This window comes from Pithys albifrons, chromosome 2, assembly GCF_047495875.1.
Source record: "Pithys albifrons albifrons isolate INPA30051 chromosome 2, PitAlb_v1, whole genome shotgun sequence".
NCBI classification, from domain to species: domain Eukaryota; kingdom Metazoa; phylum Chordata; class Aves; order Passeriformes; family Thamnophilidae; genus Pithys; species Pithys albifrons.
In genome coordinates this window covers 86638482-86651024 of record NC_092459.1, presented here as the reverse complement: position 1 = coordinate 86651024, position 12543 = coordinate 86638482, and the positions used below count along the sequence as shown (strand labels likewise).

Sequence of the window (12543 nt, the reverse complement as noted above, 5' to 3'; positions counted from 1 at the left end):
TAAATGCTCATCCTTTATTTTGGATAGAGAACAGATGTGGAGTGATAAAATTTCTCTGTTAGTCTCATTTTGTATAGCCTTGATACCTGTATTCTGTTAAAAAATTCTCCAGGGCAGTAGCTGGTAACTTGGGCATGTGATTCCTGGGTGTTCTGGGTAGCACAAATCTTCGGACAGTAACCTGTTAAGTACTGAGCAGGGACTGGTAACAGCAGAGCAGGAGCATGCCACTCCTTGCCATACACAACCAGCAGATCAGCTGGACCCCACTGCTGGTACTGGGGTATCTCTTTTACCTCCTCCTGGGTGCTATGGTGTTCCAGCTGCTTGAGAAACAGGCAGAGACCCATTTTCGGGACCAGTTCCAGATGGAGAAGCTCAATTTCCTGCAGAACTACACATGCTTGGACAGACAAGCCCTGGAGAAGTTTGTACAGGTAAGAGGCACAGGTTCCCATGATTTTGGCTCAAGCATTATTTTCCTTATGGCCAGCCATGTTATAAACTTAGCAGCTGTCCATGATATTAGAGGTCTAACTGTATAAATTAAAGGCAGAGGTTTCTCAAGCTTATTCATATACATCTTTATCTTGATCTATTGAACTTTCTTTTCCCAGTCATGAACTCCCAAAATACGTGAATCTGCCTGATGCACTTTTGTGCTACAGTGCTGTAATTTCAACTTTATGGTTCTCAGTTCCTTCATTAATTATTAGAGGAAATTATGCATGGGGACAAAAAACAAGAATCAAACCTAAAGAAGTAGGTTGCCTTTCCAAGGTTCTCCAGTCCAAGCCTGTGCAAATTCTGCCCTTTTGTACTAGAAATTGTCCACCACCTTTAGAGGTGATCCTGCACTCATACATCTCTAAAGCAAAGACAAAAGTCAACTATCTCGAACTGTTACCTGCCTCTTGTAAGAAGTGACAAAGGGCTCTTGTTCAATATAGGTCATCAAGTAATGATATCTTCAACTACATTTTAATCTATTCATCAAAACTGGCTGGTGGTACCTTTCTTGGCATTATGGATATATTCTCATACTAGTATTGCAAGAACTGGACAGAAATCTCTGAACTACCCCTTTGTGCTCAAAATCTACCCAGATGCAGAGTTGAGTGCCTAAACAGTTTGAACTCTTTCTACCATGTCATTAAACCTGATAAAAACTCTAAACCTGCTGCAAGTTTGCACTACCCAGGTCAGAGGACTTCCAAACAAAGGTGTATGTTTTTGATCAACAAAAGCCCAGATTTTGTAAATGGATTTAAGCAACCAGTGAAGTTCAGATCAGAAAGGGTAGAAAAGGTGCCTGAACCTCTGTATGCAAAGCCAGTGTTTTGATTACTAATACGGTGATGTATTTCTCACAGAACATAGGGCAATGGCCAGACAACGACTAGAATTTTCAAGAACTTACATACCTAAAAACATGTATATTTTTTTCAGCTTTAGGATTTGGTGATACTACTTGTCCTTCCGTTATCTCTTTGATAGCAATTATAGAGGTTAACACCCTGATTCTCATTCTAAACATAACTGGGATACTTTATAGGAATGAAAGCTTTAGTTAAATCTCCGTTACCCTAGAAACAAGGCAGTTAAATGTCTCCCTGACATCCGATCCCGTCAGATCTCGGAAGCTAAACAGGGTCAGCCCCAGATTAGTACTTGGATGGGAGACCTCCTGGGAAATGCCGGGTGCTGTAGGTTCTAGTCCTGTCACCGCCCAAGCTTGCTCGGCCGTGGCAGATGAACCTCAGGGTGGGGCCAGTTCTGCGCACGCTGAGCCTCACCTAAAATCCACTGCGCAGGCTGGAAGGGCACACCCATGTGGGGACAGACCTTCCCAAATCTTCGTTCGCGAAGCCGAGCCACACACCCTAGAAACCTTCGGGAAAGTTCACACAAGTCCAGATTCTTCTCACTCAGGTTCCAGTGGAGCTTTCTTAGCATTGCCATGCCACTCAGAGAATCACATTTTGCTGCGTCTCTGCTGAATTACATAAAATTTCACTTGTAAGCTGTTCCAGATAAAACCAGCTGAGGGCACCAAATCATCTACAACGCACCAAGCTTCAAAGACTTTGTAGTCCTCAAGGTCCGCACAAGTGCAGGTACTCTGACTCGTCAGCTATTTATAAGACCTGTTAAGAAATTTGTCTAACTCTCATTAATATTAGGAAATACTACTCTTCCTATATTAAATCTCTAACTTTAAAACTAATGCAGGGTAGCAGTTGTATCTCTGCATGTTTTGAATATATGATTAAGAAAGCCTGTTCAACATGTCAGAAGTTCCAGTCTGGAAAGCCACAGTAGTCAAACTGCAGTGAGCTGCTCAGCTAACAAGTATAAGATGTCTTGTCTTAATGCCTATTCTTTAAACCTAAATCCTGAAATGTGATATTCAATCCAGGGTTTTTTTGCATATCTATTATCACTAATAATAGAGTTACCACTTACAATGTCTTAGCTTTTGACTCAATTGTGCAAGAAACAAATTCTTGCAATTCCATGTTCTAAACTGGATTGACTCAGCATGGCTAAAACTGCCTAGCTGAGGTGGTGCTAAAATGAGCAGCCTGAAGTTTGTGGAAAGCACAAATCCAAAATCTGTGATCTAATGCATCTCTGGTAAACATACTGCAGTCAGAAAATTATGCCATTGTGACAGCATAACTGTGAAGCAGATGCATTGAGTAAGGATGCACCTTTTATAAGTCCCTGTTTTGACTGTGTCCGTACTTTTTCAGTACATAGACTGAAAGGACGAAATCCTTGTCTATGACCACAGGTGGCTTCAATGTGCATCAACAGGGGGACAGGAGGAGAAACAACAGGCAGTTTTTATTCTCTCCACATACTACGCTATGTAGGTGTCATACTTCTACTGTAAATTACAGTACATTGCTTTTACTTTCTGGCTACTTCTGCTCCCAAAGGGAACAGCTAATGTTCACCAACCATTCAGCAGCTGCTCTGAACAGACCCCAGCCATAACCCTTACGTGAGCTGTAGATTAAAGGAGCTAGGATGCATTTTACCTATCCTGCAAGAACCTGTTTGTTTAGGAATGTTCTCCTGGGCACTGGGATGCCATTTCTTTCATGGGGTTGTACTTAAAAGTGACAATCACACCAAGAAATCTGACCTGGTCAGATTGTGTCTGAAGAATTTGACATTCAAAATTGCATTACTCTTCCATGTCGGCTCTCATGATGTGAATGTAGCTCCTGTGAACTCTTGTGCATTGAAATCCATAGAACTGTCAAGTGTTCCTTACAGAAATAAATTAAAACTATGATTATTTTAGACATTTCAAAATATTCACACCTCAATAACTTCTGTGTGTTCCTTCTAAGCAGAAAATGAAATAGTGAACTCTAGAAAATCTGACATGTTAAATTCTTTCCATTCTAAGAACAGGCTTTCAATGGATAATGTAAAGTTATTTGTCATATTGAAAGGAAGCTTGCTGACACTTCAGTCATGAGGTCACATATGATGATGCCCAGCAGCTCTCTAATAAATTTGACCAATGCTGTAGGATTTTTTACTGAAGGAATAACATTAGCCACATAGGATACTCAGTCCACCAGTACAGATCATCTAATATTGCCGAACTTGTACAAAAGTGGATACCTTAAGTGTTCATTAGAAAAGCAATCCTTCTGGAGTCAACATTTGAATCAAGAAAGTATATCTTCTTTGGTCTCATACTCCTGGAACCAGCTATAGTTGGTGTTGCTATTGAATCCTGCTCATGTCTTGCATCATACAAAGTCTTTAGAAGAGATGAACAAGTAATTCCTTTAGGCGTTTTGCAAAATCACCAAGGCTGTTACCTGATTTGTGACAAACAAGGGGATTCTTAAGACCTAGGCACTGAGCAGAGGGAAACCAATCTCCTTCAGCGAAATCCTTGGGGACAGGAAAGGAAAATCTTCACTAAGGCAGTTGACAGATCATTTAATGCAGGAGCAGTAATTTTTTCGCACACAGTAGTTTTAGTCATCTCATAAGAGCTACTTGGAATAGCAGAGAATATTTTGTTTGTTAATCTTTCAGACTAGGAGAAGCCTAATATTCATTGAAAATTATTGGGAAGTCAAAGTCAAAAAGAGAAATTCATCCTCATTTGTACTTACATGAAGGAAAGAGAAATGAACGTGTTCCTCATGCTCCTCCCCACAGAAACAACTATACATTTACGCTTGCCTAAATTAAAAACTGGAATGAGATGACTAGACTACAGAAGGAGAAAAGAGGAACTACCTATATTCTTTTTATGGCACAGCTTTACTTTTTATTCCCAGTTTGATCACTTTCAGCAATACCTCCACTTCCTTCCCCTCAGATTTCATCTAGCTATGGAACCAATCCTACTTCAATAGCCAGTTCTCCAGTGGCAAGAGTTCAAGTTCCTGGCAAGCTCTGTTTCCAAGTTTTGCTGTGTCAGCAGAAGTCCATTTTAGTCCAACTCTCCCCTGATATCTACAGTTTGTCACTCTGCTTGCTCAAGATGGAAAGCAATATTCACTTCTCCCTGTTTTTGATATTCTTCCTCATCTTTTCACCTTTGACCTCTTCCACCTCAGGTCCTTATGGAAGCATGGGAAAAAGGGGTCAATCCAGAAGGAAACTCTACAAATCCTAGTAACTGGGACTTCAGCAACTCCTTCTTTTTTGCGGGAACTGTTGTCACCACTATAGGTGAGGTGATCTCTTTCTTTATAATCTTGGGTTTCCTCCAACTATCCTGTAAAGCCCCTAGAAATGAGTAATTGGTGGACAGAATACACCTGCAAGACAATCAGCTCCTGTGGGTTACAGTTTTCTATTGGTTTCCAATTATGTCTCTTATTCTTTTGTATCTAGTGTTTTACACCTGCCAAAAAATCTGAGTGCCTACTTGGTACATGCAATATCATTTTGTACATGGACAGCATATCTTGAGGTTGCTTTGAAACACTGAATTGCACTCACCACTAAATTAGAGACCTACAGCAAGTTACAATACTCCCTATAAGAGTAATATTTTTTTATGTTTAATTTTCAGGGAGTAGTAGTGAATGCACAGAGTTCATAATAAGCTGTGGTAATTTGTACAGATTTAATTGCAGAAAATCATAGATTCACAAGTTCCTGAAGCTTAATGTAGTTGAACTTCCAAGCTTAAGAACTCTCCATGATGCCTCCAGCCTGACTGTAGAGCCTTTTCATGTAGCCATTTTCTTCTTTTTTTTTCCAGGTTATGGTAACCTGTCCCCCAGCACAGTGGCAGGCCAAATCTTCTGTGTGTTTTATGCCTTATTCGGAGTGCCCCTCAACCTGGCCTTCCTCAATCAGCTGGGGAAAGGTCTCAATGCTTATCTGCTTACCCTGGAAAGATGGGTGCAAAAACCAGGGCGTGCCCAGGTACAGTGTCAATTTATCACTTGTTTCCACTGTTTTAAAACTATGTTAAGGTTCTCTTAGATAGGTGCTGCTGCTGCTAATTGGGGGGTTGTCCCGTGTGAACCACAGCAATTATGCGGCCCTCTGTATCAGAGACTTGATACCCTCTATTTATCTATGATAGCTTTTGCTTAAGGGACTCTACATTTGCCTTTTTAAAATCTGACTCAGCAAAACTATTGATCTGGTGACCTTAGAAGAATATGTGCGTATACACACATAGCGGAATCCAGCTCTTATTCTCTAGCCTATGCTTGCATCTATCCAGATTCTAGCTCTACACTGTGGAAAGACAACTTATTTTTATTGGTATACTAATCTGGCTTCAGTTAGCATCCCTCATTGTGTCAGCAATTTAGCACTTCCTCCCTTTTCTTTTTTTTAAATTCAAATACTCCTCCTTATTTACAGCTTATTGGTAAGTCACTGAACTAGTCCAAAGGTTTCATAATAAGAGAAGCACTGATAACAGAAAATACATGAAAGTCATTTATAACCAAGTTAGTGCATGTTTCTGAAAAAAGGTTCAGTGAATTGACTGCTTCAGTAAGGGAAAAGGGAGGTGAGATGTGTTAGGTATGTTGAAACATTTCTGAGTTCTGACACAAGTTTTCTTCTTTTTCATTTGTAAAAGCTCTTGAGTCACTGCATTCTTTTCCTGCAATGTGAAGGCTATAAAGGTACTGTCAAATGCAGATTTAGATTATATAAGCAAGAAATTCTTCAGCTGCGTAACCAATGGGTGTTCCCCAAACACATGCAGCTCCACCACCAGAAGAATTTTCATGTTTTCATAGCTGCATCTTTCCTGAGATTTCTAACAGCACCTCAAGGATGTGATCTTTCTTCACTCTTGAGTTAACACTTCATTTCTGGCAGAATTCCTATGATCAAACAAAGCTTTGGAGGTGTATCTGCTTGTTTAGCCTGAAAAGCCCCTTCCAGGAAGTTTTAAACACAATTTTGCATGCTTTGGGAAATTAATAACAATCAGTTCTTCTTTATCCCTGACTTACTGTCCCCTACATTATAGGTTTGTACCAGAAAGCTCTTAAAAGCCAATGGAAAAAGTAAAATTGTGAAATTTGGTATAAATTTTTATGCAAAATTCATTATCTAATTAAATGCTGTTACAGTAGTAGAATGAACTAAATGAGAACAGCTATCAACTGTAATGATGTTGATTAGTAATTCTCAAGGTGCTCTGAAAATAAGGTAAGTGTTACTACAACAGCAAGAGAGACATGGTACATAATATAGAAGTGATTAGTCAACGTCACGCAGTTGTCTCACACCAAGTTTCTCAAGCTCAGGGCACAATTTTATATGTGAGATAATAAATATAGTAAGAGAAAGAAAAACATGATACCTGGACCTTCTACTACCTTCTACTTTATAAAAAGCTGTTTGGCTTTTCTTCCAGTCACAATAGGTATATTAATAGAAAATCGTACTCTAGTTTGAATGCCCTTGAAGGCATTTTTGAATAATTGCATCAGCCCACACATCAGTAGTCAATAGTTCAACAGCATATGTTGCCTGGAAATCCATGAGTTCCTGATCCTCAGTTCCACACTCCTAAGATCCCTGTCATGATCATTCTCTGTACCTATTTATTGCAGCCACATATGTGGTAACTCATCTCACAGAAGGCAAACATTTTTACTGAGAGGCACAGATCTGCCCTGTGTTAACAGAGCAGTTTTTCTCTGAGTGCTTCTAAGTTAAAAATGAGAGAAGGAAAACTGGCTTCACTTAAGTTTCATCTAAACATATTTTTGGCTGAGCTCATGTAAGCCACTTTATAAATCTTCAGAAGCAGCCAGGGTGTAGAAAGAACATAATTTGTTCTTGCCAATCTTTGTATAATGAATTATGCAATACTTGCTTATTTTGCTCAAAGACAGGAGCCAATTGATTACAAAAGCATCTCCACTTGAATTGAAATTGTAAAGTGAGTATTGTATTCCTATAGCTGTCATAAAAGTCTGAAAATATGACTGAAGCATTCTTAAAGACTCATTGCAAAAAGCTTTAAAAAAATCCTCCTTTTTTCCTAATTTTAAGGTATTTTTTGTTTCATGATGAGATACAGTATCTATGTGCAGAGTAAACAGTGAGCTCAGCCTGTAGTGCACAGAAGCACTGGCTTTTTCTTCCTTTTTTTGGCATTGCTCCTAGCTGGAGTAGATTTGGGATTCAAGGGCAAAGCAGACCTAGCAATTCTGACAAAACAACTGCTCCATGCTATTTAGCTGATATGTTCCCTTTATCTTTCAGGTGGTTCAAACACTGGCAGTGGCCATCTTCCTGACTATTGGGACCTTGCTTTTTCTTGTGTTCCCACCGCTAGTCTTCAGTTACGTAGAAGGCTGGAGCTACGGAGAAGGCTTTTACTTCACCTTCATCACCCTGAGTACCATTGGATTTGGGGACTATGTCGTAGGTAAAAAAGAAGGTGAACTGGATTAAGATTTGTTGAAATTCATTACTCTAGTATAAAACTAAATACAGGGAGCATAGTTATCCATTCCACTATAAATCTGGTACAAGAGCGAGCTCAGTCAGACTAGTAATAATGAGTGAATGTATTATAGGACATGAACATTTTTCTCTTGACCACTAAGCTGAGTCACCCAATTCATTTCATATATGCCACTGAACACCCATTCAACAGCGTCTCCATCCAAACTGTTGCAGATGGGATTAATGAGTGACAGGTGGAATATAAATGAAATTTCTTGGTCGGTATTAAGCCTTAGAACCACCCTCTCCTAAGAGTGATTTGTTTCAGCAAATGCCTACCATTCCCAGTAAGAAATCATGTCAAATGTTAAATATTCAGTAATTACAATGAGAAAAACAAACTCAACGAGATTATATAGTGTTTAGAGATCTAGGCTGAGAACATTACAGTAAAGATATGTGAGGGGCTATTTTTCCACACACTTATTTGAACAAATGCATAATCTTAACAGATTACATCTAATGTGTTTATTAGTTAAAACCACTAGGATCTCTTACTTCATAAGTACTAGATCTCCTTTCTTAGAGGTCATAACTATGTCCCTAAAAAAGATAGAAAAGCACCCCATGCTGAATCTGGCTTTGTGGAGTTTCATGATGATTTGGACGACAGAGACTAAAGAGACTAAATGGATAGCTGCAGTGCTCTCCTGTGCCTATATCAGCTGCACCGATTGTCTGTGCTGTGAAATATCAAACCAGGGATTAAGATTCCACTTACTTAAAATGGCTACATTTCCCATAATTATCCAGGTGATTGTGAATCCTGCATACTGAGGTATATCACCCTACAAGAAGCAATCACTATATTGCTAAATTACATCTTTCTAAATCATCTGAGATTCTCAGTGTGTCTCTTCAGTAAAATATGGCTAATATGGATTCGACATTGAATTTCTAAGATTTTTTTTCCTTTGTTGTTGGTTAGGAAGCGTTGATTTTGTGCACCTCTGATTCACATTAGATATGACTATTTTATTATATAGCCTCAACTTCAGGGATTTGATGACAACTCTACTAAGATTAACCTGAGAGCTGGTTTAAAAAAAGAAACAAGAAAGATCCATCTGATGATAGATCGCACAAGCACATTAAACCTACACCTTTGCAAGGGGTGGAGAGAGTGTATGAGCATGTACGTTCAGCAGACTAAAGCTGTCAATACTAATGTGCAAATTTCCCTGGATTTTTCAGGCACAAACCCCAACAAGCACTATATTCCTGTGTACAGAAGCCTAACTGCGATTTGGATTGTTTTTGGCTTGGCCTGGCTGGCTCTGGTCTTCAATGTGGGAGCTGACTTCATGGAAAAATTCCTTCAGCTTAAGCGGCACAAGTCGGACTTAAGCTTAGCAGAAGGAGCTACCACCAAATTGGAAGATGAACCTGAGCAGCCTAGAATCCATATCCCTAGCTGAACAAGGTACAAAGAAAGCAGTCTTGGAACTGCATCTTTCACCTGTATCTCACACTAAGCAAGTCCTGTGGATAAAAGACTAAACCACAAGTTGTGGACTGTTTCCTAAGGAGGAAATATTCCAGATACATGGAAATTTCCACACCTTGTGTAGGCATCAGCCAATTAAAACCTCCAAAGAAAAAGCACACATGGTTATACAACTGTCCCAGGATTCATTTTACACTTCTTACTCAACAAAGGCAACTTCCTCCAAAATAATCAATTATTATCCTTTCTCTTTCTCTAGTGGGCTTCAGTACTTATGGTCACTCATTTTCAACAAAAAAACCCAAGAGTGACTGCCTCCCAGCTTCCATAAGAAGTCACGTCATCAAGAATCTCAAGTGGAAAAAGTCAGGTACAGAAATCTTTCTTCATTTCCAGTCAGAAAACATGCAAAACCACGGAAGAATATCAACAGTAATGAGCACATGTTTAATGACATTCATTCAATTAAGATTCAGTTGATTGTCTGAAATGAGCAGCTTTCATATCAAATGATAACATTTCTTTATTTTCCAGGTTAAAATGCTTCTTTTACTTGTGCAGAAATTATGTGTCTATCCAGCACTGCCTGGAATGTTACAATGCATCTCCAAATGAACTGGCAGCTCAAAGCAGGTCCTTATCGCAGTTCATTTCAAAGCCACCTGAAAAGAGCAGTTTGAACTAAATCTAAATGCAAGTAGGCTTCCTTATTTTCAGTCAGGTCATAAATATTATTAGAGTCTGGCATTTTATTTGGGCCACTTCACTGAAGATCTATCATGCACAATAAGATCTGATGCTGTATATTTACCACTACATAAGGCTGATGATAGGCACTTGCATTAAATCTGATCCTCACTGGTGTGCATAGTATCACCTGTGAGAAGAGAGTTTCATTTTATCACTGTTATTTTAAGTCAAATGTAGCAGCAGCTCTCTCCAAAGAAGCTAAAAAACCAAAGGACATACAAGTGCCTTGTAAGAGGCTAGTCACTGAGATATAAAACTGTAATCATACTCTGTATTAAAGTGAACTATAGAAACTTGATAAAACAATTATCATTCATTAGGTACCATATCCAGTTGGTTATAAAAAACATCACTAACACATCCCATGGGTATGCTTGTAATTATCTACATACTGCTATTTATTCAGTATCTTTATATCTCACAGTAACAAACAATTAATCCTTTTAAACTCATTTATAAAGGGAACTTTAATGTAAAGTGTGAATTAAGTATGACTGGGTATATAGACTAGCCCCAAGCTAGTGTATGTCTGACAGGCAACAGGAACATGAAGTATCAGCCTTTCAGCAGCTGCTTTGATATTTCATTTTGGAGAAGTGTCCATAAAACATGTAGAGACTTGTGTAGGTCACTAACCTTTTCCTGCATACTTTATGAGCTAGATTTTTACTCCTGAGGAGGGTCACAACAGACAGTTCTTATATCTGACACGGTGCTTGTTTTCTTTGTCAGTTGCTGACAACTGCATAGTGCAGTGTAGCTGTTCAAATCTGAAAATAAACTATGGTTTATTCAACTAACTTTAAAAATGAGTGTTCACATGCTTATCCCATCTAAGATTTACCTCATGTCTTACCACTACTTACCTCACAGATTTTATCTCCTAAGTTTTTGCACTCACCTTCCCCTCAGCTATTTCCATAAATGTATGCAATTTATTGTAGACTTTCACTGAGAGCAGCCAATTGTCTCCTGTCTGGCTTTTTGTATCTTTAAAAATCTCATGGCAAACTTTCTCTCTCAGTATTTTCTGTTCTTCAGACATAAGGTTTGCACTTGCACTTTTTAACATCACTGTACTCTGTACCTGCCTTGTGTTAACACTACAAGACATTTTTGGCCAGTTTATGTGAAAGACAAAACTAAACTTCTGCTGACTTTTATATCTAACCTGTTCTCTTCACCTTGCCTTTTTCCAAGCCTTCTTTACTTTATCTAGCCACAGCCAGCCACAACACATGCACTAGTCTAAAGGTGATCCTGTACAGTGTTTTACACCAAGCTGCATGCCATAAAAAACGATAATGACGTTTATCAGGGATAGAAAACATTTACTGGCAAAGTGTTTCTTAAAATTACCCTGACTTGATATTTGACAGCAGAAAGTTTTGATTGTTTTTACTGCAGTCCAGAAAATTGTTCCTGTACCTGCTACTGATTTTGCAAAGTAGCAGTGTTTTGAGACTATCTTCTGAATTTTTGCCACTGCTGCATTTAGTAAAGCTGAGACTACCTGCAGCAGTTTTCCAGCTGCCTGCCAGAAGACTCAAAATATACCTTAAATTAAGTATATGGCCACATTGGAACAGAAATTAGAAGGATACTGATGCCTTCTCATGTGCTAGATAAGTGACAGAAATTTCTTGCTAACTTTGTCAATTTTTCAAGGTCCTGAAAAATCCTAAAGGTCATGCACATCTGTAATCAAAGTTAATTTGAGATACATACTGGGAGCACTGGCCTAGTTCTTGAACACTGGATGAACCAAGTGCTTTCTGGTAGCCTTCCTCTGATAAAAGGGTAGTCATGAAGTATCAACTGACCGGCTAAGAAAAGTAACACGGAAGAACTGCACAATGACAAGGGCTTGCTAGGAACCAGAGGAGCACACAAAAGGGACTCTTGTGGTCTAGTAGCCCATTTTACCAGTGGTACATTTCTACACAGAATGGAGAGTGCACATGCTCAGCTCCAATGCATGGAAAACAGCACTCCTGAAGCCTCTGACTGTAGCTCCGCAGGCCGTGGCAGAAGCGATGGCCCAGGCAGTGTTCATCTGTGATGTGGGAAAGTAGCACTTTGTCTTGAGCAGCTACCACTTGCAGTCCAGTGCAGGGCAAAGAAGCAAATGTCCTTCCAGGCTTATATTTACCCTTTAAGCCTACTCAACAAGCCCTTCGTCACCCTTAGATATACTGAACCTTCCAGACAACACCAGAATATCAATGGCAAAGATTTGAGCCTTTCTCTGTGGAGATGTAAATAGAAGACTGACAAAGAAGTGACATTACTGAGAATACTGAAGGAAATGAGCCATTTAAATATTATATATTTCTGTGAAGCTGTGTTGTGAATCCGGA

The 12543-nt window shown here is 39.2% G+C and overlaps 1 protein-coding gene across 1 annotated transcript; it reads left to right on the top strand.

Annotated features, from left to right (window-relative positions):
- Positions 1-224: 224 nt before the first annotated feature.
- On the top strand, positions 225-9404 carry LOC139682449 (potassium channel, subfamily K, member 16-like). Its single transcript, XM_071576802.1, has 5 exons — positions 225-437; positions 4602-4716; positions 5255-5421; positions 7741-7906; positions 9181-9404. Exons 1-5 carry the CDS (start codon positions 225-227, stop codon positions 9402-9404), a joined length of 885 nt encoding a protein of 294 aa, XP_071432903.1.
- Positions 9405-12543: the final 3139 nt, after the last annotated feature.

Excerpts from the sequence above, each read along its gene's own strand:
- LOC139682449 (XM_071576802.1), top strand. The coding sequence starts at position 225 with ATGCCACTCCTTGCCATACACAACCAGCAGATCAGCTGGACCCCACTG. Across the intron at positions 5,422-7,740 it reads AAAAACCAGGGCGTGCCCAG|GTGGTTCAAACACTGGCAGT; the intron begins GTACAGTGTCAA and ends TTTATCTTTCAG. Across the intron at positions 7,907-9,180 it reads ATTTGGGGACTATGTCGTAG|GCACAAACCCCAACAAGCAC; the intron begins GTAAAAAAGAAG and ends TGGATTTTTCAG.